We start from the raw sequence: 27151 nt of genomic DNA on the forward strand, positions 1-27151 counted from the left end.
AGCAGGTTTCCTGCCCTCCGACAAAAAAAACCAAAACACAAACCCCAACCACCAAACCCCATCACGTGACCCAGCCCGACCTTTAACTGGCCCCACACGCGCGTCCCTCCCCACCCACCCCGCCATAGCCACGCCCCCTCCCCGAGCCACGCCTCCTCGCCAGCCACGCCCCCTCCCGCGGTAGGGGCGGGGCACGGCGGCGCTCACCTTACCCTGCTGGCCGTGCCGTCGGGCGCTCTCGCCCCGCCCCTCCGCCCCCCGGCTGGACCAATCGGGGCGCGGCGCCCGCTCCGCGCCCCGCCCATCCCGGCGGGCAGGTTAGGCTGCGCGGCAGCGCAGCGGGTTTTCCTGTGCCGCCATCTTGGCAGCGGCGGCGCGGAGGGAGGCGGGGGGGGGGGGCGGCTGCTAACCCGCGGCGGCCATGGCAGCCACCGCCGCCAACCCGGGTGAGCCGGGGCGTCGGGGCCGGGCGGGCCGCCGAGGGGGCGGGGGGGCCGCCTGGCTCTGCGGCGGTGGTGGGGAGGCTGAGGGGGCGCCGGCGGGTCGGGCCTGGGGGGTCGGGCTGGGGCGTCCCGGTGGCGCTGAGGGGGCTCTGGGCCGGGCAGGGGGCTGCTGAGGCGCCGTTGAGGAGGGGCAGCGCTCGGGGGAGGGGGGCTGGGTCGGGGCGGTTGGGCTGGTGGCGCCGTTAGCAGGGGCTGGGCCGAAGGGCTGGTGGAGGAGGCCCGGGCCGGGGTGGGTCGAAGGTGTCAGCCGGGGCTGGAGGCTTTCCCGGAGCGGGGTTAGCGGGGCTGGGGGCTCGGTCGGGGGAGCAGCTTTGGGGGAGCCCAGGGGTGTTATCTGGAGGTTGGGGGGTCAGGAGGAGCCTGTGGGTAGTGGGAGGGTGGGATGGGGGGGGGGACACCCCTGAGGAGCAATGAGGGAGCCGGCGTGGGGAAGGGGTGCTGAGGGACCCGGCTTGGGGTGCTCCGGGAGGGTTCGGAGAACCAGCGTGTTGTCCGATGGCAGAAACTTTTAAAGGAGGCAGCTCGTTGAGCGGCAGGCTGTTTTGGAAAGAAGGTAAAGCTGGAGAGGGAGACCGTGCGTGAGCTTGGTGCGGCGGGGAGGAAGACGTCGGTGCTTGTCTCTGCTCCCTGAGTTTTGACGCCTGCGCCCCACACATGCCCGCTCTGCTCTACCTGGTGCTGGGGTCTGGTTTCCATCATCATCCTCCCGCGAGGCCACGAGCACTAGTGGGGCACGCTTGCGTTTATTGTCCTTAATGGTTTATGTTGGTTTTAGACCCTTTTTTTTTTTTTTCATTTTTTGGCTGTGTGTTTCATTGAGGTTTTCTTCGTTAGCAACAGACAAAACCTGATGTGCTGTTTTGCAAAGGATTTTTACAACTCTCCACCTCTTTTTTAAACTGAGCTGAATAGCTGGTGCATAACCAAGGGTGTGAGTGCCTGTCAGCAGAAAGCAGAATACTCTTTCAGCTTTTGCTCCCTTCCGTTGATAACCAAGGAGTGACTCCCTGTTTGGAGAAGCTGGAAGCTGGCAATATCTGATGCTCGCTGAATAAAATCGAATCTTTTGGGCTTTGTCAGATTTCTGGCTAAATTGCTCTGAAATTGGTATGTACCTGGAATAAGCCAGCGTCTGTGAACTTGTAATGGATTTACGACGTGGTGACTGAGATCAGAATTTGAGCTTCTGTGTTTTTTTGGGTTTTGGGGTTTTTTTTGGCTTGTGGTTTCTGACTATTCTTGCTTGTGGCTTGAGGCTGGCAAGGTCTTGGGTTGTGTGACATGTTCAGGTTTATCGAGGACTGTTCAATGTAACTTCTAAAGGATTTTTTTTTTTTTTCATTCTAACGATATAGGAAGCTTTTGTGGCTTTAAATATTGAGAAAACATGTTGGGTCATTTGTCTGTGGTGATTCTGAGGCAAGGGTGCAGAACTGGCATCTGGAAATACGTGGTTGTGGTTTCACATAATGATCTGAAATTCTTCAGCAATCAGAGATGGCATGTTAGAAAAAACCAAGAATTCCTGATTCAGCTTAGCAAAAATATATCAGAAATGGAAACCGTCAAAGTTGTGATCCCGTCCTGCAGCAAAATACGCTTTTGGCTCACAGCAGTATCCCCTGAAACAGTGAGATTATTCCAAGTAGTAAAATCTTAGTCATGTGTGTTGCTGGTGGTGTGGGCTTGATCAGGAAGTTCACTACTTCTCCTGCCAGCATAGTGCTAGATCAGGGTTTTGTAGTTTGGCGGACAAAGGATGCGTAGCTAAATGTAAAGCAAAAAAAAAAAAAAAAAAAAAAGCCGTTCTTGGGGTAAGAACGGAAAATGTATGTTATGAGCCAGCTCTGTAAGAATCCAGTGAATGAGAAAGGAAGATACTCGTGGCTTTAAACTGTTAGTGTATTGCAAAGTGTTTATGTAAGTGTAGTCTTTGGAGTTGCATGATATTTTGCATAATAGGAAAGTTTGAAACAGATTCGCAAGGAAAAGAGAACTTTCAACATCTGTGTTTAATGTTTATAGCTACAGGCAGACTGACTGACCGGTATTAGCTTGGCCCTTTTAAACTGAGGGGGGAGAAATACTTACAGTCTGCATAGGCATTATATACACAGAGATTATTAGTAAAATAAATTACTTGTGAAAATTGTTCTTTAGAAGCTGGGTCCTCTTTTTCTAGATGTTGAAAACAGACTGCAGGGCTCCAGTGAATACTGGATAATGCCCCCAAACATGCTGAATGTCCTCACAACTTAAGCAGGGAAAACTGGCCACAAAAATAAGTCGGAACTTATTTTAAGCGTTCAAACCGCAGCTTGCGTTCAGTGTCGTACCATCTTGGGCCTTCTGTCCTTCCTTGGTATGCTACATGGGCAAAGCAGGTCGCCTCAGAAACCTGTGGGAGAGGTGGATAAAGCACTTCTCCCTTTTCAGATAAACTTATTCAAAAATAAATCTGCAAAACCTTACTGCTCCCTCATCTTTCCGAGGGTGAATCGAGCCACTGCACAGTTTACTGGTCCTATTTAACTGAAAAAGACTTAAATAGCGACGAGTGCTAGATGGAAAGCTTTCGATTGTGTCGATTTAGGCGAGTTTTATGTTGTTAAAATCTGCTTAGGAGCGAAAAGCAAATAGCCTCACCTAACCGGGAGGACATACGAGGGGGGATTAAAAAAGAAAAGTGACTTGCCTTACTTGCATTACTTTACAGGTTTTAATATTAACTTGGATTATTAGGACACTTTTAGTACTGGCTGGATGAATATGATTGATCAGCTTCGCTTCAAACATTTACTTTTATGAATGCGGGACTTCAAACACTTGAAAATGGAAGATGCGTTCTTTTCTATGGTTTTTCAGTTAATTTCTGTAACGCTTCTTGGAGAAGGTTCCCATGGGGATGAAAGTGCTGAGCTGGCATTGCATGGGAAGTTCAAACAACCTAAAAAAAAAAACAAACCCTCACCTACTTAAAAAATAAATTTCTTTAACGTACCTGAGGCACAGAAATTGAGACACTTTGTAAATACGCAGCCATGTGCGCTGTTCGGCCCGAAGCCTTACAGTCGTGAGTGAAACGCAAGTATTCGTTGAAGTAGTACCCTGGTTTATCTTAGCGGTTGTTATCTGCTCGCAAACCTGCTCTAAACTTCCTTGGCTTTTGGGGGAGCTCGCTAATGGTTAAGTTTAAACTAAATCTATGCTGAAATGTGTTGGCTGATACTGAGCCTGGTGAACAACCGTGTGCTAAAACTCCCTGCAGCAGGAACCACCATTTTTTGCTGTGCTTTGTACAGTGCCTGGCTGTAGTAGGCTAAGTGGTACAATAAAAATGCATTTAAGGGCTACGGCAGGCCCATCTCGTAAATCACAGTTCTGAATGTTTTCTGTGACTTTATTTCTGAAGCTTTTTCACTGTTGAGATGCCAGCAGTTGCAACAGAGCCCTTCCCAGGAGAGCTGGGCTGGGAGTCTGGCTCTCGAGATGACATTCCCGTAGCGATATTCCAGCCTATTCTATTCTGGGTCGAACCGTTGGCTGAATTGTGGTTGTGCTTGCAGATTTAGATTCGGTTACAAATGAGGATCCGTAATTTCTCCGTGCTGCCTCTGCTTATCTCTTCTGGCCTTAATTAGATTTAACACATGTTAAAGGCAAGCAGGGATTGATTGTGGAAAGGGCTGGAACAGGGACTGAACAAGGATATTGCTTGTTGCAGCAGTGGCTCTATGAAACCCACCCTGCCCTCTGAGAAAGATCGGCTGCGATTTTTGGTGGCACATCTGATTTTTGAAGAAACCATTTTCCAAATGAAAGCTAATGTGTGTCCTGTTGCTCTTAACACAGAGTGTTTCAAAGGAATATGTTCATTGTCTCTTTTGTTATTTTGGAGTAGTTGAAAATGTTGTTCTCGCTGTTTTGGCTATCAGTACGTTGAGTCAGAGCTAAGCATCTTGATATCTGGGAACTGCTGGTCACTGCTTTGAACAACTGACCACAAGCTTTCCTGGTTTGAGGTTGTGAAACTGCTGTTTCATAGATCATAATGTATCAGGCTTTCTTAGAATCGGTTGACTCCATTAGCTGGGTTTTTGGATCAGGTTGCCTCTGACTATCATCGAATCATGGAATGCTTTGGGAAGGGACCTTTGGAGCCCACCCAGCCCAACCCCTGCAGCGACAGGGACAGCTTTAACCAGAGCAGGGTGCTCAGAGCCCCGTCCAACCTGGCCTGGGATGTTTCCAGGGAAGGGGCCTCCACCGCCTCTCTGGGCAACCTGTGCCAGTGCTTCACCACCCTCACTGTAAAAAATTTCTTCCTCATATCCAGTCTAAATCTGTTCTTTAGTTTAAATCCATCACGCCTTGCCCTGTCACAACAGGACTTGCTAAAAAGCTACTGACGTCTTGCCTTTTACGCTTGGGGCCGGTGGCTTTCGAGTGGAGCTGTGGAGGGATTTCTGTGAAGGGACTGCTTTTCTTAGGATGGGCATCTGGGCCGGTGAATTTACTGAGTACGTGTGGGCTGGAGCCACCCTCACCACCACCCGGCTGTCGTGGGCGAAGCTTTCAGAGCTTGCATCCATAGGTTGGGTTCCATCAATTCCCCACTGACCTCCGTATAATATAGCTATACGGCCCATGTTTAGGACTGGGGAAAAATGGGGGGTTTGAAAGGATGCTTTGCAGTGGTGTGAGTGTCCTAGTAATTCTGAAAGGTGAAAAAGCTAAACCTCTTCCCACCCCATCCCCCTGCCCCATGCTCTCCTATTTTTTGGGGGTGAGGATGTGGTAGAGGGGCCAACGGGTCATGAGTATGTAAGCATTTTGATGCTCTCCCTCAGTACACAGAACAAAATGCTACCGATTTACCTTACCCAATCTCAGGTTTTTCTTTGTTTTTCTCCGCTTGTGAAAGGGCACGTTGTACTATGACAAGCAAATGTTTCCGTGTGGGAAGCTGAAGCGCGAGGTGAAGTGGTTTCATCCTGCGACGCTGCTCTGAGATGCTGGTCCACGCAGAAGGCTCCTTAAAAATAGCAAAAGCTCAGATGAGGCCTTTAAAAACAAACAAAGACGCCCTCCTTCCCCCTCGACCCTATTTAAAAGTTGATTTGCAGAGGAACAGCACAGTGTCGCTTCCTTCCCCTGCCCGAAAGCGGAAATTCCTCTCTCCTTAATAAAATGATTATCTGCCACGCTCCAGAAACTTTATTTCTGTTCAGACCGTGGTGCTTAAATATGTGTGTTGAAAAGCCACAGCCTCCTTGGGAAAAGGAATAAACCTTCTGACCTGGTTTACTTGCACTCAGGGACATGTTCTGTGAAACAAAGACCTTTGCTATCAACTCTTTCTGCACCTTGGGACTTCCCTTAGAAATAAGGGGAGGGGCACAGAGGCGTCCAAGGGATCCAAAATCGCGCGGGGGGGGGAGATGGGAAAGGTCCGCGGTCCCAGCGTGGAGGCTGGAGTGTGAGGAAGGCCAGCCTCCATTTATTTTAAGTGCATCACATCAGCTGACTTGACTTTATCACATAGGGACCCGTTTCCCGGCAGAGACCTTACATATTCACATGCTGAAAACCACTAACCTCAAATAATCTGTCTTTTAAAAAAAAAAAATCTGTTTCCATACCTGATTCTTTGTTCTCAATTTTTTTTTTTTTTTAAACTTCAGAGAAGTCCTCGTGTTTTGTTGCTGTAGTTAATGTTGAAATTGGGTGTGCTCGCTCATGCTGTTGTTTGGGACTGTTGTTGTTGGCCCCTTCAACTGCCAAGCATTGAGCTGGATGCTTATTCCATATTTTAGTCACCCCTGGGAAATCCTGTGGACTGGCAAGGAAGAAACTTCTTCAGCAATGCCAGCTGCTTGGAAGAAAACAAATCAAGCAGTAATATAGGCTAGCAATAATACTGTGGTAAAAGAATTTTTTTTTTTTTTCCTTTTGGAAAAAACACCAAAAATTTTGGAGCATGTTTGCGGAGAGCTGGAGCTGTTACTGCGAGGCAGCTGCTGTGCTCCGGCCGCACCGTAGCGGTGGTCGGGCCGTTGCACAGCTCCGCTTTTAGCTGCAAGCGAACGACCGTCCAAGTCTGGGAGTACTGCTTAGATTAAACCGCTCTTGGATTGAAAGCTGACTTCAGGAACTGTAAAAGTACTTGTTAAACCCAGATGTATCTACAATGTTGAAAATTAGGGTTTTTTTTTCCTTTCCTTTCCTGATGTTGGGAATCCAAGAGGCTGTCTTATGCTTGACGAGGTGAGAAGTACAAACGGGCACTGTCGCACAGAAGCTTGCTGTAGTACAGCTCTCCTTTACTTGTGAAGCAATATCCTCGTGGTCGTGGCTAAGCTAAGATTTGACGGCCTCACAGCTTAAGCCCCGATTTGTTGCCATTTTTGTTAAACCTGACTTCAATTCTTTGCTTTGTCCCACCAATTCTGGCAGCATTTCACGCATAAGCAGCTCTCAGTGTCAGTATACCACTTTGCTGTGGTTTGGGAGCCCCAGCAATAGGCTTTTTTTGTGTGTGTGTTGGGTTGGTTGTTTTTTGGGGTTTGGGTTTTTTTTTTTTTTGGGTCCCCTCCGCTTTGATAAAGCAGAAGCGGTTTTTCTACCTTCAAGGCACTCTGCGCAACTCAGTTTGCAAAGATTGCGGTGGAGATTCTCTGGCTGGAGCGACTGTTTTGGTTGCAGTCTAGCAACTGGTTAGCAGCAAACTTAAAAAAACCACAACGATTAAAATGAGTACAGAGCTGACTTATTTCAGAAAGATGAAAAAAATGCCTTATAACTTGTTTAAAAACTCTGGTTCTGGTGCAGATCAGACTACGTTAACGTAGAAGGACGTTGAACGCAGCTCTCGTGACAAATGTTACGACATGGTTTCAGTTTAAGCCATGCCGAGCAAGATTCGAACAACTGCAGAGCCTGTTATGTGTACTCCTAAACAACTGGGATTAGGAAAAAGCCCTACTTGAGGATCAAAGAAGTAAGGCTCGGTGTCTGCCATCAAACGCTGCTTTCAAACGTAGTCTCTCCGCTTGCAAGGAACGAGAAATCCCTGCTTGCGTTGGTAAGAGCTGGGAGCTGCTGGTGAAACGTGTGGGGAGGAGAAGGGGGCATCCACGCTGCCGGGATGTGGGCAGGGGTTTGGAGCCCAGCCTGCCCACGCAGCCGGGGAAGCGGTTTGAGCGTGTGTGGTTGTGTAGAGAGCCGAGACTCTTTGCTTTCATTGTGGAAAAAACCCATAATGCGTAACAGGCTTGGGCCTGCCGTCCGACTTGTGAGGGCAGCGTATTCAAGTTCTCCACTGAGACGTTTCTTTCTTTCCTGTACCAAAAGGGGCTTATTTTCACGTCTCCAAGTACCTTCTTATTTTCTCAAATGTTGCACCTACGCGGCACCTCTTGTAGAAGCAGTACTGTAATATCGGGTGACGTGATCTCTGAAGGCTCGCCAGTTCCACGCTTCTTGAGCGCGTTACCTGCCCGTTTCATCTCTTAGAAAGCATTGGTTAGGTTTCCTACTTCTCAAACTCTTTCCTTCACTCCATTTGCTGGTGCTCCCACTCCCCTGCAGCTCCTCCCATGCTGTCTGCTACTTGTTCCTCGCACTTCATTAGGTTTATGCAACTTTTCTACGTGTCAAACACAAGGGGTTTAGCTCCAAGCAAGACTGCCGTTGTGCTTCGTGGAGGCAGTGTCATTTCAGGGAAGAACTGATGTTATTTTTGCTCTGTGTGATGTTCTTTTGCTCTGGGTGTATGGCCAGTTGCAGAGGACCATGGGCAGAGACCGGTAATCGGGCCTGTGGTGCCCGCAGGTTGGTATGCCGAAGAGTAGGAATGACTGTCTGAAAGATCACGGTTTTCAAGGTGTCTTGGTTAATTCTTTGTCTGGTAGATTGGGAAATAAACCCTCTTCAAGAGGTGGGGTTGACGTTATTAGGCAAACTCGCAGCTCTTCTCCTCCCCTTCTGCATACTCATGCAGCTAGCATATGAGAATCGGTTCAGCCCCAACCCACGATCACATCAGGCTCCTCCTCTGTCTAAAAAGGAGACCACATCTTTTAGTTTAGCGATCTAAGCTTTTGAGCTTATGAAAACAGCATGTGCTCAAAGCTTGAAATGGACCCTTAGCACAGGCTCTGGAGAGGCAGGAGATGAAAGGACTAGAAATGCACATTGCACAAAATCTATCCACATCAGATGCTGAAATGCAATCGCCTTTAATGGGGGCTATATGTGGAGAACACTCCACCCTCTGAACTAGAGGGGGCTTTGACATAATACTGGTTTATTTTCTTTTTTTCCACTCTTCTGTTTAGAAATGGCATCAGATGTTTCCTCGCTGGGTGCAGCCGTCAGCTCCGGGAACCCTGGTCCGGGTGCACAAGCTGGAGGAGCCATTGCTCAGAGAGCCAACAAGAGGCGTCCTGGGTGAGTGGGCGCTCTGTGTGCGCGTGGCTTTTACTTCTTGGGGGGATATGTGTGAAGCGTATTTCTGAGGAAGCGTTCTCTTGAAAGAGTGGTCAGCCTTGCGATGAGGAAACTTGTCTACTTCTAAGCAGAGTTGCCTGGTTCCTTCAGCTGTGCTGTATCCAGTCCTTTTACTTTGTAGTGGGATGCTCTATGCCAACAATACCCGTTTTAACAGCCAGGTTCTGTATTACATATAAAAAAAGGGGATTCAAAAGTTGAGTTGCACCTCACAGGAGAAGAGGGTTGCTCACCAAAGGACTGAGTGAAACGGGAGTCACTGAAGCAGTGAGACAAGCCAGTTGCTGCGAGAGAGGTAGAGGAGCAGAGACTGGGAATGTTGGGGCCTTACTCAAACCTTTGCAACTGTCCTCTCTCTGGGAGAGGTGGCGGGGAAGCCACAGTGTGCTTGTGGTAGGCTTTTTGTTTGCTAAAAATGCCTTTGCAAATTAAAAGGATATAGAGTGGCTGCTCTTAAATTCCTGGCACAAAAAATTTCCTCTTAATTTTCAAGCTAATTAAAAATCTCTCCCTGCCCTCCCTCAGTCACTCAAACACTTTCCTTCACCTCCATTTGCTGGTGCTCCCGCTCCCGTGCAGCTCCTCCCACGCTGTCTGCTACTTGTTCCTCGCACTTCATTTACAAACACGCACGCTGCTTTGCTGCGTCTACACGCCAGTTTTCCATCCTGAAAGGAAGTACAATGAAAAGCCTTTCTTCTGTCCTCCCACATACACTTGTTAGAAATGCTTTTTTTTTCTTTTTTTTTTTTTTTGACCCTGTTACAGCAAACACAGTGATGTTGTCTGCTGTTGAACTAAGGACACTAACCACGCAGGTCGCCAGACTGAACTTTAACTCTTGAAGTATTTTGCCCTCCTCTTTTTTTTTTTTTTTAAATGCAACCTCCAAGCTTTTGAGTTGGGAGTGCTCCGTTTGTAGGCTGTGGGTCGGTTCCTTGAGCAGTGAGGAGCAATTGTGGCAGCCTCTTGGGCTTCAGATCGCTGCTGGGAGGTCCAGAGCCATTTGGAACAGGAGGTGGTGATGCAGTGGGTGCTCCGAGTGGGCTTGCTCTCTTTTGAACTGTTCCTTGCTCTCTTTCTGATAGACGTGTAAAGGAAGGCCCCTTCTAAAGTTTGTGGGTTGTTTTACGTTAGCCCCTGAGATTACTTAAATCTTCCTTTTGAGAATCATCTCCATCTCTGTAGGGACAGACAGAAAAGCAACTGGTAAAGGAGAAACCGCTTGGTTAATAATTATATTCTTGCTTCTGTTTTTCAGGCTTGATTTTGATGATGATGGAGAAGGGAACAGTAAATTCCTCAGGTGAGGGAGGACATCGCACCCAGAAGTTTCTGTTGTGTGGTCTAGATGTGTCTGCATTTCCCCCAGAGCAGGAGCTTGCTGCTCGCGTGGTTTTTCCTCTCCAGCAGTGCAGAGGGAAGGGGGCGGGAGTCTGAAGGAGACAGTGCTCCACTTCCTTAAACTCTTCCCTTTCTCCTAGTCAGCAGTATTCCTCCATCTTTGCAGCTGATGCCAAACCAAAGCTGCTGTGCACATGGGGTCTGTGAGTCCGGAGAAGGGGTTGACTGGGAGGGGATCCCGTTAACCACTTTGGATGCGGTCTCCATCTCGCGTCTCCCTGGGCCAGCTCCGTAGCGAGATGAGGGCAGCTGAAGAAGTGAGCCTCACAAGCCCTCGGTTGAAGCGGTGTTGCAGAATGCCGTGGTGATGTTGCTGCGTTCGATACCAGCATCTCAAAAGATTAAGTAGTTTCCCCAAATGCTTCCAGCAATCCGCTGGTTGTTCCAGCGCAGCGCTATAGGAGCACTGCTGCTGGCCAAACCCCCGTTGATTGTAGAGAAAAATCTTCTGCCAAATAGCTTATCGGCACAACAGTGAGATGCCGAGCTTTTGTTAGTGCCTCAGACATGTGGTTAATTCTCATCTGTTGTGAGGATGCTTCAATTACAGAGACATCCTTACTCCAAGGAGTTGGCGAGGCTGCAAGTATCTCCTCTCATGAGCCATATGGGACGCAGAAGAGTTGGAAGATCTCCTGTCATTTACTCGTAGTCTCGCTACATGGTTTAGGATTGGGCAACTCTAATGATGCCGGAAGTCCATATGTTAGAGTCTTTTAAAGATGACTGTGGAATGGCTTTGAGATGATAATGGTCCTGATGAACGTAGGATTTACCTCCTGAGATCCTTTGGATGAGGGTCTTGATTTGGGCCGACTGTATCTTCAAAATGCAATTTAACCTATTTCTTTGTGTGCGATTGTGCTTAACTTACTGAGTGTTATCCCACTGTCCTTGATATGAATGTGATGTGGAAAACATATCAAGGTGATACAAATAATTGAACTGTAGTCTTTTAACTAGATGAATGAAGAGTATGGTTCTGGATTGCCTGCGCACAGCGGAGTTTGCCTTTTTAACACCAGGCCTTTTTTGTGTCATTCATGAAACCTTGTTCTCTTGGTGTCTTTGGGAAAGAAATAAGTGTAAACACCATAAGAATTCTTCTTCTCTTCCTTCTCCTAGATGTGACGATGACCCGATGCCAAATGATAAAGAGAGATTTGCCAGGTAAGAACCTGCTGCGATGCAGTTTTTGAAGCTTTTGGTGCCAAACCACCTTAACGTAAGAGAGATCCTGCAGCACCCTTCTAACTAGCAGTTAGATTTCTCTCTTTGAAGAAAGGTGTACCAAAGGATCCGGACACTTTCCGTGATGGTTTTTGGACCGGTTCATTATGAGTGTGATGAAATTGTTTCTCTTTTTCAACACTTCTTTTGTCTGTTGCCTTGGATTCTCATTCTTTTCTCCTGCTCAAGAAACTTGCAGAGATACAAGTTTCATGCTTAGTTCAAGGTTTACTTGAACAGGGTTTCCTGGCAAATGTTGTGGTTTGTGTCTTTTGTGGGGAGTTAGGCAGAAGCTTTCTCTATAAATGGGGGATTTCCTAGAGATCAGAGTCTACAGTAACACTATAAGCGATATTTTGGCTCTGATTGTCTACTTGGTGTCTGAGAGTAGCTCTGTACCACCTAGTACTGGGACTGACCTCATGGTATTTTTACAGCTTTCTGAAGCCTGTGGAACTCAATTTAAATATTTCACGGGTTTATTTTGTGGCGATGTGTAATGTTTTTGCCAAAGCGAGGTTCTTTTGCATATATTCTGAGTGCTGTAAATTCCAGGGTGTCCCCTCAGTGCGAAAGCACATCATGCTGTGTCTTGCTAAGAAGAAAAGCGAGGAAATACGGATTAGTGGCCAAGACACTGTGCTTGGTGGCTTGCCTTAAGGAGGGGTCTGACTTCAGAAATTCCTGAGATTGGAGTTAAGTGATTGAGCACGTTGGGGAAAGGAGTGCCCAGCATGTTGTGTCAAGGAGCAGGGCAGATCACATCGCAGGGTGAGCCAGGAATGATGTTGGGTGCAGGGGCCTTTCCCTGTGATTTCACTGAGATCGTGCGCTGAAACCAGGTGGTCTGGAAATAAAGGCTTTGCAAAATGTCTCTTCTGTAACGTTTCAGCCAGAGCTATAAACCCGTGTCAGAGTCTCCACGCAGAGAGGCAAAAAAAAAAATTGCGAAGCCAGAATTTCAGGTCACCGTCATGCTGTTATGTGCCAAAGGGCTAGCAGGGCCTTCGACGCTGGGGTTCTCCAGCTTTTTAAGTGGTTTGACTTGATCTGAAGTCCAGCAAATTAGAAACGTGTTTGCCAGCCCATGTCGAGTAACTTTGTTCCCTAGTGCAAGTCATAAACTCTGGGAACTTAAAGGTATAACAGACCCTGATAACACATTTAAGTGCTAAGATAATGCAAAATGCCTACAGCATGTGCTTTTTTGGTAATCATTGTTGTGCTGAACAGCTTCACGGCCCTTAAAGTTAAAAATTCTGCTACCTAACGGTGCGGTGCCATAGCTGGAGTAGGATCTTGGCTCCCTGTCACCCCTGCTGTGGTGTGGCCTTTGATCACCCTGGTGAATACACGTGGTAGGTGAGGAAGGAATAAAGAAAGAAACAAACCAACTGAATGTCCCTTCCAAATTGCTAAGGCCCTGAGCCTCTGTCTCCGGTGGGGCATCCGCAGTACCTATGCGCTTGAATGTCGAGGTTATTGCTTGCGATTACTAGCTCAGGCAACAAGTTGACAGTGGCAGGAGGTGAAGAGCAGTGACAAAGTCCTCGGTGGTGTTAGCGTGCTGACAGCCCGAAGGCAGCTGTGAGAGAAGCGTGGCGCAGCTCCCCTCTGCATCTGTGCCCCTTGGCCTGCCCACAGCGCTCGGATCTGTTTTCCGGGACTGCTCGTATCATGTTCCTCGCAGCTCTGGCAGCCGTCATTTTCCAGTACGCTCTCCCCTCATCAGATGACGTGAGGCAAAACAGAGCGTGGAAGTGAACATGACTACTTTTTTTTGAAGTACTGTACTCAAACCTGTTTGAAGCGGAAGGGTACCACAGCTGACTACTGCTAAAAACACCTCCTGTACTCTGTGAATCCACAGTGTGTGTTTTAGCTGCTCAGCCTTTGGGAGATCGCATGCCTGCCTTACTGGGCACATGTGGTACCCTCTCCTTTCCTGGTGGTAGCTTTTGGGGGATTATTTGTTTTCCAAGGCAGCCAAACCTCAAGGAGGAAAACTTACCATCAGCCTCCGTAAAACAAGGTTTGCAGATTGCTCTTCCCTGAGAACTGAACGTGCATGCAGGTTGGTGGGGATGTCCATGTGCCTTTTTGTAGACGATGCGCCTAACATCTCTGTGTGCTGTTTGTCGTGTAGCCATCTCGACCGTGCTGTCCTGAATGGTGTTTATGTAGCAGCCTTACAAAAATGTGTGTTGTTAGCTGTGAATCTTACGCTGTTTGTGGATTTGGAGTTTTTTTTAATCTGCTTTTCTGATTTGTTAATACTATCAAAGAGGCTATTGACTTTTTTTTTCTTTAAAGAAAGAGTAGTTTAATCTGACTGGGACCCTAATTCTCAGTTTTGCCATTAACCTCCTAATCTTGCGCAGAATAATCTGCACCTCAGTTATATGTAAAACAGAGCTACCCCTTGCCTATTTTGCAGTCTTGGTAAGCGCCTTAAAACTTCAAAACAATGTAGACAGCAGGCACCCGTTTAATGTGTGTTGCAAACTAATGACTGCTTTGTTTTATGGAATTGCTCTTCTGCAAAACAGACGTGTCTATAGGCTGGGTTTCCTAGTACATCTTCCCATTTTTCATTTCTTTAAACTTTTTCCATTTTAGCTTAGCTCGCTGATTTTATTTTTAGGTCTGATGATGAACAGAGTTCAGCGGATAAGGAGAGACTTGCCAGGTAGGAGAATGGAGATTTCAAGCATGGACAAGCAGAGTATTTCCTTTCCTTAATGTTTCTTTAGGCGTCCCTTCTCTTTTTATTCCCCCCCCTTCCTCCTTCCCTCATCTGCTGCAATAGAGGACTTGAAACTGAACACACTTCTGGAAATCGCTGTGTAATTGGTATTAGGAGGGGAAAGGCATTTAGTCCCCGTGTGAGAATGTCTTTGGGGAATACAGAAAAGGATTTGTTTGCCAAAGATCGCAGGGTAGAGCGTGGTTGGGCCATTGCTTTCACTGAGTACTGTAGCTTTGCTAACCTGTGCTAAATACAGTTTCTCTCGTGCTAGATCAAGGTGCCAAATGGCCTGTTCTCACCTTGGTAAGGTTTTGTCGCAGGAATGCTGTTGTACTATCAAAACAGACTTTAATTTAAAAGTGTATTAGTTCAGTTTTTTTCTACCCCTTAAAGCCTTCTAGGAAAGATGGTGTCCTATGCATTACAGTGATTTAAGCATACTGAAAACAAGATTATTTTTTCCCCCCCGTGTTCCTATTTGTAATTGATGAGGGACTGTGGCTGAAACGACTGAAGCAGTCGTTTTTGAATGCTGTGCCGTTAATACAGAAACATACCCTGAGAATGCGTGTGCACAGCTGCAGCTGGCTGAGATGGTGTGTTGTCAGGACTGCGTTTCTCCAGCAGACAAACATCAGCTCTAAATGTGCCCTTCCCTATTTTCAGCTGCAAAAGAAAAACTGCTTAAATCACCATCGAGGTTTCTGTTGCCACCCACAGCTCGTTACTGCTGCAGAGCTGAGGGTTGGTAATTCATGAAGAATGGCTTGTTTTGGGCTTGCCGTCTTGCAAACTTACGCTGTAACTTCTTCGGACTGTTCCACCCTAGACTCATTCTTAAGCAATGCACAGGACTAAAGAGACTGTCATGGGGGCTGAGAATGCCACAGTTCTGCTCAGTTTATTGCTTGCTGGCTGGTTTTGAAACAAAAAATACACACACACACACACACCCCCCGCCAAACACAGCCTTTCCTGACTGCAGTATTGCATAGCTTAAATATTTGAAGAGATAAGGAAATGCTAGAGGTGGGGCCTGTGAATGCAGCAAACAGCAGTGCTTTTCAGGGATTTCTCCTCCAGTGAAGCAGTGACCCTTTTCTGTCCCCAGTAGTCAGTTGTTGCTGTCATGCAAGAGCCTGTAGTAAAGAATATTTGGCAGTGGGGCAAGTCAAATGTCTGGTGGTTTCCCAGCAGCTTTTGTAGTGAAGGTAGCTTCATTTGCACGCTTGAGCATGTGAGTTGGGAGAAACTGAATTCAAGGTGAGTGTGGTAATTGAAGCGCTTCTCTTCCTGAATATCAGTCTCTTGCAGCAAGGAGCAAGGCCACTGAATGATTGCACATACCTGGTAGTGATAAATGCTCTGGGTTTTGTGTTTATCCTCTTCAATTCACTTGCCTGTCTATGTTCCTTCCCACACTTTCATCTCTTTTCATTTCCCGCCATGTGCTTCCTTGCATCTGATCCATCCTTCTGTATAGGAAACCTGGCTTTTAAGTTCTGTTTTGAAAAACCCCACCTTAGTAAAACTAGTTAAACTACACATGCCGGATAAAAAGAACGAAGTCTAAACAGGTTATGTTCTGATCTCTGGGGGTTGATGGGGACTGTGCCCTGTGAGCAGACTTGCAAAAGGCGTGTGAAGAACCTCTTTGAGGACTGTAAGTGGGCAGCGTTTGTCGTGGTGCCTCTGCCGAGGTCTGTGCGCGCCACCCAGCTGTGTGCCTGGTAGATGGTCTGCCCACGCTGGCCTCGATCTGTACAGAAATCAGGTGTATATCTCCTCTAAAGCTTTCCCTCCTGCCATGATATTGGAAAAGGCTCTCAATGTAACTGAGAAATATCTTCATAAAAGCACTGCAAGGTGAGACTCATCTGTTGCCATTTAGGTGCCCAAGTCTTAGCTGCAGCCCTGGCCTCCTTGTTACGGTCATTGGAGACGCGTGGGTGTCTGAAAGGTGATGGTGGTGGGGGATTTGATTCATCCTTGGACAAACAGTGGGTGGGATGAGTTGGCTTAGTCTGTCTGCACCAGTGCTGTTTAAAAGCAAATTTCCTCAGTAGAGTGAGGTGAACCCCGCTTTGAGGGCAGAGGCCGTAGGAAAGGCAGAAATCCTTCAGCTTGCTGCAGTGTTGTGGAAGTGCCGGGGTAGCTTCTTTCTCTGCTAAAATAGCTTAGCCTAGCTCGTTGCCTTCACCAGATACCAGGGAACCGATGTGATTTCAAGCAAGGCTCTTGTCCGCAGCAAAGAAGGTCCAACTGTAGACTCTCCTCCTCGCACTTGTTCCTGCGTTCCTTTGTGCACGCCCAGCATGTGAGGCGCTTGTAGTCCTTCTAACTCCTGATGACCCTGATGCATCTCTGTGTTTTGCACTCTGGCCTTGTGGAAGCGTTGACATGGGGAAATGGCTGAGGCTTCTGGCCCATTGGTAACTTCGTCTTTTCCTCCTCTCCTCCCTGGCCTTTTGCAGGGAAAATCACAGCGAGATTGAACGTAGGCGAAGGAACAAGATGACTGCCTACATCACAGAGCTGTCAGATATGGTGCCCACCTGCAGTGCCCTGGCCCGCAAACCGGACAAGCTCACCATCTTGCGCATGGCTGTCTCTCACATGAAGTCCCTGCGTGGCACAGGCAATACCTCCACTGACGGCACCTACAAACCCTCCTTTCTCACTGACCAGGTCTTGGCTTGACGCTGCTTTGTGGGAAATACTGCAGTCGGAGGGGGGAATTAAATTGTGGGTGGGGGGAGGTGGGCACCCAGGGTGGGTTTAGAGGGCGTCACCTGCCTGGCTCTGGAGTTAAGAGTATGTCTGTCTGTCTGTGAATGCAGGAACTCAAACACCTCATCCTAGAGGCAGCCGACGGTTTTCTGTTCATAGTGTCCTGTGAGACCGGGAGGGTGGTCTATGTCTCCGATTCTGTGACTCCCGTCCTGAACCAGCCCCAGTCCGAATGGTTTGGCAGCACCCTGTACGACCAGGTGCACCCGGACGACGTGGGCAAGCTGAGGGAGCAGCTCTCCACATCGGAGAATGCGCTGACAGGTAAAGCAGCCTGGGAAGGGATTGGCGGGGGCGGGCAGCGCGAAAGCCTGCAGAGGACTTGGATTAAAACCTTCCCTTTGTAGAAGGAACCAAACCCTGGTGCCTTTCTAACAAGGATCCTGCAGCCCCCCCTGAGAATGCATCTAAAGGTACCACTGGTGACACTTGTGTCTTGCTAGTTTCCTAATATGTTACCTGGTGCCTGTGTTGGTGAAAGGACTCACATTGCAGCAGCATCTTGTTTTTTCTTCTTTCTTTAGGTCGCATCCTAGATTTAAAGACGGGGACTGTCAAGAAGGAAGGCCAGCAGTCCATGAGGATGTGTATGGGTTCACGAAGATCTTTCATCTGCCGAATGAGGTAATGAAGAGATTCCTTGGGGAAATCTCATTTGAGCCTGAAGCTGAACTTGCTCCCTGACCCCACCATGCTTTTATTTCGGCTTTTTTTTTTTTTGGTCATTCTGACATAGACATGCTATAACATGGCTGAGCTGTCCACACAAAGCTAACAGTTGAGTTCTTGAGATTTTTCTTTGCCCTATGCTAAGATAGCTCTCAAGACTGTTGTAGAAGTTCCAGTTTCAAGTAACAATTTGGTTTGACCCTGTGTGTCGCCTCCCTTTGTGACATCTGTAAAATGAGGGCTTTTCACTTGTATGGAGGAGATTCAAAGGTTCATCCCCATTTATAGAGTGCTTCCTCTTAATCGAGATTGTCAAATTGTTTTGATGTTGACCAAGAAAGATAAAAGCCTTTCCCCTCGCATTTCTAATTCTGGTACAGGTGTGGCAACAGCTCGGTGGATCCAGTCTCTGTGAATCGTCTCAGCTTTATGAGGAATCGCTGCAGGTAAATAATACAAAAGTTATGGGCAGGCATGCTGCGTTGCTAGGAGCAAAAGGAGCTCCAGCTCTGTCAGAGTGGTGGGGACACTGTGGTGAGCGTGCGTAGGCTAGTACAGCTCATTGAGGAGTTCAGATAGATCTGCTGGTAGAGGAACCAAAGTACCACTGTGGTGAGGAAGATAATCCTGGGGAAGCTTAATCTTTTTCTTTATTACCAAGATTGGATTCGAAGTCAATTTAAAACCACGTGTTCTTCACACTGTTGCTGTTGGGCTCTGGTGTAGATTGTCCCTTTTTAATTTGAAATTGAGGTAGATTCCGACCTATTGTGTTCTTGGACCTCTTGCATTTATGTTAAATCTTTGTTCTTTTTTTTTTTTTTTTTACCCTGAAGATGTTCTGTGGAAGCTTTTTTAAAATACAAGTAGAAACCTTGCCTGACCTTACCCCAGTTCAACATATAGCACAATCGGGCTGTTTCTGTCTCCCCAGGAATGGCTTAGGCGCAGCAAAAGACGGTGAACCTCACTACGTTGTGGTGCACTGCACGGGTTACATAAAAGCCTGGCCTCCCGCAGGTAATGACGTAGCCGATGTGTTCAGTTGTGGCTGTTTTTAAGAGCATATGGTCTGAAGTTGTCCATTCTATGAACTGAGTGTGCCGGCAAACGCTTTCCAAATGCATCTTGCCACTTTTTCTTTCTTTAGGGTTGAACTAATTTTTGTAGCTGCTGGATCAGAGATCTTTGTCTCTGAACAGTGGAGATACTGTAGAGGATGAAAATGATATTGCACTGGCTGATAAACTAGCTTGTGCTGAAAATTAGAGATATTTAACCATTCTGGAAAAAAAGAGAGGAGGAGGCAACTTAATTTACCAAATTCCTTCATGGGAAAGGATATTGAATTACAGAACAGGGTGGAGAGATGCATTGAAGTCAGAACTGCATGTCTTTTTCCTCTGAAATTAGCAATTTTTCCTGTATTAACCTTGCTGGAATTTTTTGGCGCTCTCCTCGCAGGTGTTTCACTGCCTGATGATGACCCGGATGCTGGCCAGGGCAGCAAGTTTTGCCTCGTGGCTATTGGCAGGCTCCAGGTGGGTAGCATTTTCTGATAGTTCAACGTTGCCTTGTCCTAAAAGTCCGCAGAGTTAAACTGTTCTGTCTGAAGATGTTCCCTGATTGCCACAAATCCAACCGCAGGGCTGGCTGGTCAGGAGAAAGCAGCTCTCGCAAGATTCAATGACGCTGTACCTGTCTTACCTTGCAGGTCACTAGCTCACCCAACTGCACAGACATGAACAATGTTTGTCAGCCGACAGAGTTCATCTCCCGGCACAACACCGAAGGCATTTTCACCTTCATAGATCACCGCTGTGTGGCTACGGTTGGCTACCAGCCACAGGTGAGAAAATGGTAGGAGCTTTCTAAGAAGGAACTGCTGGTCAAATTTACTTTTCCCTCCTCCCTTTCTTGTACATCATGGCTCTGCTTGTCTAATGGATCTGCTAAAACAATACCTGGGGCCTAAACTAGGCATGTGTTTCTTCTCCACTAGTTGCTTTTTCATGTGCTTTTCTAAGTACTTTGATCATGGGAAGGATGGATGGCTCTGGATTACGTCTAATGTCGATTGAGATTGGTTTTGCCTCCATTTGAGGTCGAGATCAAACGTTAGTCAACCACTGTTGTGCTTCTCTTTAAAATACAGCATGCCAGTTCCCGTACTTCATTTGTGTAACAGTGATTTGGTGGGGGGGAGCAGTAACTACCTGTCCAAAGTGGAATTAATGGGGCAGACCTGAAAGAGGGAGTCTGCCTGCCAGATGAACTGGCTTGATATCTCTCTCAATTCCTTTAAAATTAGGAACTTCTGGGGAAAGACATTGTGGATTTCTGCCACCCAGAAGACCAACAGCTTTTGCGGGACAGCTTTCAGCAGGTAAAGCACTTGAGCTACCACTTTGCATGCAGTGAGGTATTCAGATTGGAATCTGTCTCGGTGCTTGCAAAGCAACGAAATAAATTGGAAAACCGAGAGAAAAATAAACCGTAGATATTTCTCCTTTGCCCAATGGCAAACAGTTACAGATCTAGTCACGTAACTGTGAATGCGCAAAACCAAGCAGAAGCATCTGATGTCTAACTCTTGAATTCATCCTCTGGCTGCTAGTCCAGTCTGCTTTTAGGGCCAGAGACGTGGCTACAAAGTGCCTACTTGAATGCCATGCTTCTGTGGCTGAAACACTGGTTCATCTCTAGGGCCCAGCCCAGTGCTGCAGAACTCGAAATGGATGTGGTTTGCTTGCCCTGTTGTCGTTACTCTTATTTCTGAGGGCGTTGGACTTGTGGCAGGGCAGGTAAGACTGCCCCTGTGCTTTCATGACTCCAAAAAGTAGCTGCTCATATCCATTTGTCCAAATAGTTGGAATCGGAAGCAAGAGCATGTGCTTCATTTACTGGAGGCTTTTTCATACATCTCACCAGTGCAAAGAGATAAGAAAAGTGAAAGCCAAAAAGGGGATATTAGATTCCCCTCCCATGTCATTCAAGAATCAAAACAGCGTAAGGGTGTAGTAGCGGTGCCATTTAGTTGGGGAGAACCAAGATACAGTCTTGCAGGCTTTGAGGCAAAGGGCCATCACAAGGCTTTAGTGGGGGGTGGCTTGTGCTCAGAGGCAAGTTGCTCTTCAACACCTTCTTTTATCAGGTACTACTGATGGCATTACGTTTTTTTAGGTGGTGAAGTTAAAAGGCCAGGTTCTGTCAGTCATGTTCCGATTCCGATCCAAAAACCGGGAATGGCTCTGGATGAGAACCAGCTCCTTTACCTTCCAGAACCCCTACTCGGATGAAATTGAGTACATCATCTGTACCAACACCAACGTCAAGTATGTACATGGAAATGACTTGCCAACCACCAGTGATAGCACACGAACCTGATGGGATCTTGTCCCAGAATAACCAGCAGCACAGAACTGGGGGAGCTTTGGCCTCTCCCCCTCACCAAGCTTCCCATCAATTTGCGTAGACCCTGGAGAAATTGCTAAGTCCCGTGAGCGCTCTTTTCCTGGGCCGTGGCAGGCGCTAGAGGACTAGAAAGTGCAAGAAACTTAATTCCTTTGGCTGTCTAAGTTGTATGGCTTAGCAAGCTGCCAATGATCAGCTCCAGCAGTGCCTTTTTTAACTCTGGTTACTGGAGCAAGTCTCCTGTCTGTGTGTTTGCATTCAGAGCTAATATTAGTGAAGTCTGCCTTTGAATGTAGCTCTTGGACTCTTGTGACAGTCCAGGGGGGCAGCTGGTCCGGAGAGCGGCTTTTCATGTGAGCAGGACTCTCTGCAGCTGATGGTAGAAAGTAAACACTTATTTTTCTCCACCGCTGTAGTGTTTTGTCCTTGGATTCAGAAACAAGCTCCAGTGGGGAGACTGCTTTCGTTGCTGCTGTCTTCTTTTTTTCCTCTCTTGACTATTCTAGTGGGTTGGTGCATCTCCTTTGGGAGTGACCAGAGCTGTGCTCTCTTCCAATGAGCGAGCTCCAGGCCCCTTACAGAAGAGCAGCAACTGAAATAAAGACAGGAAAAAAAAAAACCAAAAGTGCCTGCATGTGGCTCATAACTGCAGGCTTAGTGGGTGCAGCAAATGGAGTCTCCAGCCAGGCTAGAAGGCTGCATTGCTTGAGGGCAGGTGAAAAGCCAGGAAATCTTTTTAAAAAATTTTTTTTTTTCTATGAGGCAAGGTCCTAGAGCGCAGGTAGCGCTTCTTCCCTTCCTGCAGCTGGCAGGCTGATGCTTTCTGATGAGAAAGCATTAAGAGTTGAGCAGTGACAAATCCCTCTGGCTTTAAAGAGCTGTGGTGTGAGTGCAGTGTGAAATCTGATGCAGATCTGATACAGGCCTTAATTCCTTCCCAGCGTTAGAGATATCTCTTTGAACTCATTCATTCCACACGCATCCATTCTCACATCCATACTACGCCTTCTAAAAGCACGGCATAAATTCAGACCAGATAAGCAGCAGTCTGTGTCTGATCGTGTTTGAGGTGCATTTTATCTATGTGCATCTTTGCTAGGTTATCTGTATCGTTTCATCTTCGAGATCAGGTACGACTGAAGCAGCAGCTTGCAAAAGAACTGTCGGGGAAAACGCTGGACTTTTTATTCCTTTCTTGTGGGAGTTAAACATTAACTGACTTCTGACAGTTAACAGAAGAGTATAATGAACTCCACCAATATCTTGGGCTTAAAACCTAAAACTGCTGGTGGGTCTGTGCAGGCTCCAGCTCTGGAGTGTCTGACGTAGAGCCGAATGGAAAACCTCGGGGGTTTTTTTAGGCTCCTACCACCTTTGCTTGTGCTTTAAGGATGATGCAGCTCTGGCCGTGCTCCTGGTGTAGGTTATTAATTGCTCCCCTGCTCGGTGACTGAGTGGGAGGGGGCAGAGCCCTTTGGCTCGCAGCCGTTAGCGTTGTATTACATGACGCCCCCCCTTTCAGGGACCACGGAAACTGAGTGGAAGGATCCTTCACTCAAACACATTTTGCAGAAGCAAAGCTTCCAATCTTGTCCGAGACAGGCGCACTCTCCTACACGCAGTAGCCAACTGTTTGCTTTCGTTTGGTATTTTTTAAATTTTTTTTTTCTTTTTTCTTTGCTTTAAAGGAACTCGAGCCAGGAGTCTCGGCCTGCCCTGTCAAACTCAATGCAGAGGCCCCAGCTGGGGCAGAGTGTCAACCTTCCCCTGGAGATGGGCACAGCACAGCTGCCCTCAAGGTCAGGAGGTGCTCAGCTCCTTTTTCCATGCCTCTCTTGCTGGTTCTGCCCTCCTGTCAAATAGCCTTCCTACCCAAACTTTCATCTCTGCAGCAATGAACTCCTCTGGGCTAATGAATCATTGGTGTAACCACAGAGTATCTGTTCCCTTGGCAATCATTTTTAGCAGCTGGTGTTCTCCTGTTACAGAGACTTTCTATTTTAGGCAGCAGCAGCCACAACAGACAGAGCTGGAAGTGGTCCCAGGAAGAGAGAGCCTGTCTGGTTACGACCACTCGCAGGTAAATCAACGGGGGTTTCCGTTACTCCTTGCATTTGTTGTCCTGTGTTATTTAAATTACCTCTTGCTGAAGCTTTAAAGGCGGCCGCACAAGATTGACTTGAGGCTGCCGAGAGTTTGGAGAGGAAAGTGGCTCTGCCTTGGGGTTTGCTGGATCTGCTCGCTTGATTCTGATCTGCCCCGTGGCATCCTCCCCACTATGCCCGTGTCAATGCCGCCAGCCCTAAGTGGCCACGCCGTCCCGATAAAATACGCAGGGGTCCAGAGAGCAGCCCGGCCTCTCGCGTGTGAGGTCTCTTCCTGCAAAGCCCTCAGCTGTTCTCCGTGCTGGCTGCGAGGCTGCTGACTTCCTTTGTGCTTGAGCTACTAACAGCTCCCACTTACACCTGCTCCCAGGTTCCTGTTCAGCCTGTGACTGCTGCCGGCCCAGAGCACAGCAAGCCCTTGGAGAAGGCAGAGAGCCTTTTTAATCAGGAGCGGGACCCAAGGTTCAGCGAAATCTACAGCAGTATCAATACAGGTAGGGCATGGCCAGGGGCACGCTGCATCTTTATTTTCAGCTTCAATCTTGAGTGCTCTTTGCTCTTTCCTAAGTCACTCTGAGCAGTTCTGGGTGCAGAGGCTCAGCATGACTGTGTTGTGCCAGCCCGGGTCTTGCCGAATAGTGCTGATTTTGACGCTGGGTGGATAATTCCTGTCTACGCTGATGTGCTGTTGCAGCAGTGAATTGTCCTGCAGCCAACGTTTTGCTGGAGAGGCGTGGGGAGGAAGCGGGTGATCAGGGGTCTCTTGCTCTGGTCTTACTGCCTGCCTTAGTCTGATCCTTCCTGCTTGTCCCTAGAGAGCAGTTCTCGGTGTTCCTAGTCAGAGCGTGGAATGTAGTGGATGCTCTAACCCCAGAGGACCTTAATGCAAGTTTATTAGAAAATGGAGAGGAAATCAAATTAAACAGGCTTTTACAAAACCATCTGGAGCCCGTGTCTGGATAGGGAACAGTCACGTTTGATGCTTTGGCTCAAAACAGTCTTCTTTCACACAGGCACTTCTCTTGCAACTGGTCCTCTGTCCCTGTTTCTGCTGCTGAGGCTTGCTCAGCCCTGACCTGAATCATCCTCTCTCCACAGACCAGAACAAAGCCATTCCTGCCAGCACGGTGCCTGCCAACCAGCCCCTCTTTACGCAGGGAAACACTTTCACCCCGTCGCGACCTGCTGAGAACTTCAGGTGAGGCTTCCTGTGCTGTGCTTTGAATGGCCTCGTGTTAATTTTATCTTGTTCGGCAGTTGTTCCTGTTCTCTTTGTGCATCCTTTTGCAACAGCTGAGTGTTCTCAGCCTCTCCCTGCATGGCAGTGATTGTCCATAAATGTGTTCTTATATAGTGTGCGTGGAAAATACGGGGGAGCCCATCCAGGCATCGGTTTCTTTGAGGAGTGGGGGAGAGGAGGGCTCCTGCATGCCTGGTGCTGCTCTGCTCCTGCTCAGAGCTGCCAGGAGTTTTGAGGCTGCGCACTGAGTCAGCACGGCCCCTCCTCTGCTGTGCCAGTCCTCGCCCTCATCTTCACCTCCCCAGCTGCTGCCTTGGTTCCCTGATGCCCCTCTGCTCTGTTGCTTGCCGAAGCTTGTCTGCGGGATAGCTGTGCCTCTTGGATGTGCTCCAACTGAAGCCCAAGAACTGAGCTGGGTGAGAGTAGCCTCACCCACAAACCCACAGCTCCAGTTGCACCTACAGCAGGGCAGCGTGATGGGCACTGGCGCTTGAGCAAAGTTATCCCATATTTCTGGGCTCATTCCCCCCCCACCAGTACCTTGCACGGATGGCGTTTGTGCCTCTTCAGCCTGTATGTGATACCTAGTGCCCTAAGAGCACCTCTCCTGTCTTCCAGGAGCAGCAGCATGGCACCTCCTGTGAACATTATTCAGCAGCAACCCTCGTCAGCGGGCCGGATCTTAGTGCAGATTTCACGTCACTCCAACCCAGCTCAGGTCAGCGGAACCAACTGGGCTCCAGGGACACGGCCAGCGTTCACGCCCCAGGTAGCAAAGCCTGAACCCTCGGTGCAGGCCCCGAGCCCCCGCTGCATTACAGATCCTTCTCGCCGTCACAAATCAACCCGCTCTAACTCTGAGCGATGGAGCAATGCTGTGTGCCCGCGTGCTTTCTCCTTTGGAGCCAGTCCAGCAACTTCTCACCGTAGTTGAGGTTCGGCATAAACGCATCTCTCCTCTTCCTCTCCTGTTTCTTGCTCTCTTCCAGCAAGTGGCATCCCAGACGGTGAAGACTCGGCCCCCTTCCTTCAGCATGGGGACTTTCCAAGGCACCCCATCCTCCTTCAGCCCCATGACAGCCCCTGGCTCTACGGCTTCTCCTACGGGGGCTGCTTACCCGAACCTTGCCAGTCGTGGCACAGGCTTCAGTGAGTATGGCTTGGGGTGCTGGGGAGGTTGGGGTGGCCACAAAATCCCCTTGGAGGAAAGCTGGGAGCATCAGTCAGATACAGCCTTGGTGTGACACGCTCTCCGTCATTTTCTTGTGTACGTTGGGAATGCCCAAACTTAGAGAGCGCAGCTAAATCCCTGCTTTGGCTGACCTTTATCACCTTTAACTATCGTCCCACCGCAAGGCTCCAGAGCAGGTGAATTTTGAACCATTTTAAGGCTGACCGGGAGGAAACAAACCCCCCTGGGACTCCCCTGTATTTGTTCTTGTTCTGCCCCATAGATGGGCACTGACAAATGCCTTAATCCATGTGACGGGGTAGTGGCTTTTCCTGGAGGGGAGATCCTCCCCCGTTAACAGCTAGGCACCGCAAAATGAGTTGTGTGCTTCCCGGTCCCGTTGAAGGATCATAAAGGATTCCTGCACCGGGAATCGTTCCCTGACTCGCTCTCTGTTGAACAGCCACGGAGGCAGCGCAGACCCCCGCCCCGTTCCAGACACGGGCAGCCGAAGGCGTGGGGATGTGGCCGCAGTGGCAAGGACAGCACCACGGCCCAGCGTCCGGGGAGCAACACGTGCAGCAGCCGCAGCCAAGCCAGCCTGAGGTCTTCTCAGTAAGACGGTGCTTTTTTAACCTCCCGAGCGAGGACCGGTGCGGGCCGATCTTGGGGGAACGAACAGTCTTTGCTTCCCGAGTGGGGGCAGCTGGCTGAAGCGCCGAGAGCTTGTCCCTCTAGTTTATAATATCTGGTGAGGTCTCAGAGTTGTGAGTAACCTGATGGAGCTGAAAATGGAGAGGAGAGGGCCGAGAGGGCTCAGCTTATCATAGAATCATCGAATCGTTGAGGTTGGAAAAGACCTTTAAGAGCATCCAGTCCAACCATTAGCCTAATGCTACCAAGTCCACCACTAAACCAATTAAGGGGAGAGTAATAATTAATTTCATGTTCCCTGGCTTGGTGGCTGGATTATTTTTGAATGAAAGTAAAACCAGAATAGAATCATTAAGGTTGGAAAGCTTGACTGGCTTTGTGTCTTGGTCCCTTGCAGGATCAGTGTGAAACTCTACCAGCTTCACAGTTGAATTAACTCCTCTAGTTCTAAATAAAACCAATAACAAACCAGCCAAACACCTCCCCCAGTCCAGTGAAGTGAATTTAATTCTTGAGAGTTCCTGTTCTTCCTGTGAGCTGCTGCCCCCTGCTTTCAAAGGAGTCAGGGCCGTCGCTGCTCACGACTTAAATTCACTGCTCTCCTGCAGCCTTGGATGTAAACCCTGCGTGCCCTTGGGAGGGAAGGGACGATCTTGGTGTGCGGTACCTACTCTGGCGAACTCCTCCGTGACTAAATTACCAGCGTGGTAT

General features: G+C 48.4%; 1 protein-coding gene and 1 long non-coding RNA gene across 8 annotated transcripts in view; both read left to right on the forward strand.

Annotated features, from left to right (window-relative positions):
- The first annotated feature begins 409 nt into the window (after nt 1-409).
- ARNT (aryl hydrocarbon receptor nuclear translocator) overlaps nt 410-27151 on the forward strand; it is a 30649-nt gene continuing 3907 nt past the window's right edge. Inside the window, exons 1-22 of one of the 7 annotated variants that reach the window (XM_075724496.1) lie at nt 410-446; nt 8843-8954; nt 10276-10320; nt 11544-11588; nt 14293-14337; nt 16872-17085; nt 17238-17451; nt 17535-17600; nt 17712-17811; nt 18237-18302; nt 18791-18876; nt 19321-19397; nt 19571-19705; nt 20168-20242; nt 21040-21191; nt 22959-23069; nt 23275-23350; nt 23746-23869; nt 24474-24573; nt 25234-25384; nt 25605-25764; nt 26250-26401. In XM_075724496.1, coding sequence (XP_075580611.1) covers nt 422-446; nt 8843-8954; nt 10276-10320; nt 11544-11588; nt 14293-14337; nt 16872-17085; nt 17238-17451; nt 17535-17600; nt 17712-17811; nt 18237-18302; nt 18791-18876; nt 19321-19397; nt 19571-19705; nt 20168-20242; nt 21040-21191; nt 22959-23069; nt 23275-23350; nt 23746-23869; nt 24474-24573; nt 25234-25384; nt 25605-25764; nt 26250-26401 — 2331 coding nt within the window. In that variant the 5' untranslated portion in view covers nt 410-421. The remainder of the gene's footprint in view (nt 447-8842; nt 8955-10275; nt 10321-11543; nt 11589-14292; nt 14338-16871; nt 17086-17237; nt 17452-17534; nt 17601-17711; nt 17812-18236; nt 18303-18790; nt 18877-19320; nt 19398-19570; nt 19706-20167; nt 20243-21039; nt 21192-22958; nt 23070-23274; nt 23351-23745; nt 23870-24473; nt 24574-25233; nt 25385-25604; nt 25765-26249; nt 26402-27151) is intronic. The other 6 variants (XM_075724500.1, XM_075724498.1, XM_075724497.1 and 3 more) reach the window with 6 other exon arrangements.
- LOC142595706 (uncharacterized) lies at nt 4893-5707 on the forward strand. The gene is made up of 2 exons (XR_012831801.1): nt 4893-5097; nt 5428-5707. It is a non-coding gene; the product is annotated as an uncharacterized LOC142595706 (long non-coding RNA).

This window comes from Pelecanus crispus, chromosome 22 (genome assembly GCF_030463565.1).
Source record: "Pelecanus crispus isolate bPelCri1 chromosome 22, bPelCri1.pri, whole genome shotgun sequence".
In the NCBI taxonomy this organism is placed as follows: domain Eukaryota; kingdom Metazoa; phylum Chordata; class Aves; order Pelecaniformes; family Pelecanidae; genus Pelecanus; species Pelecanus crispus.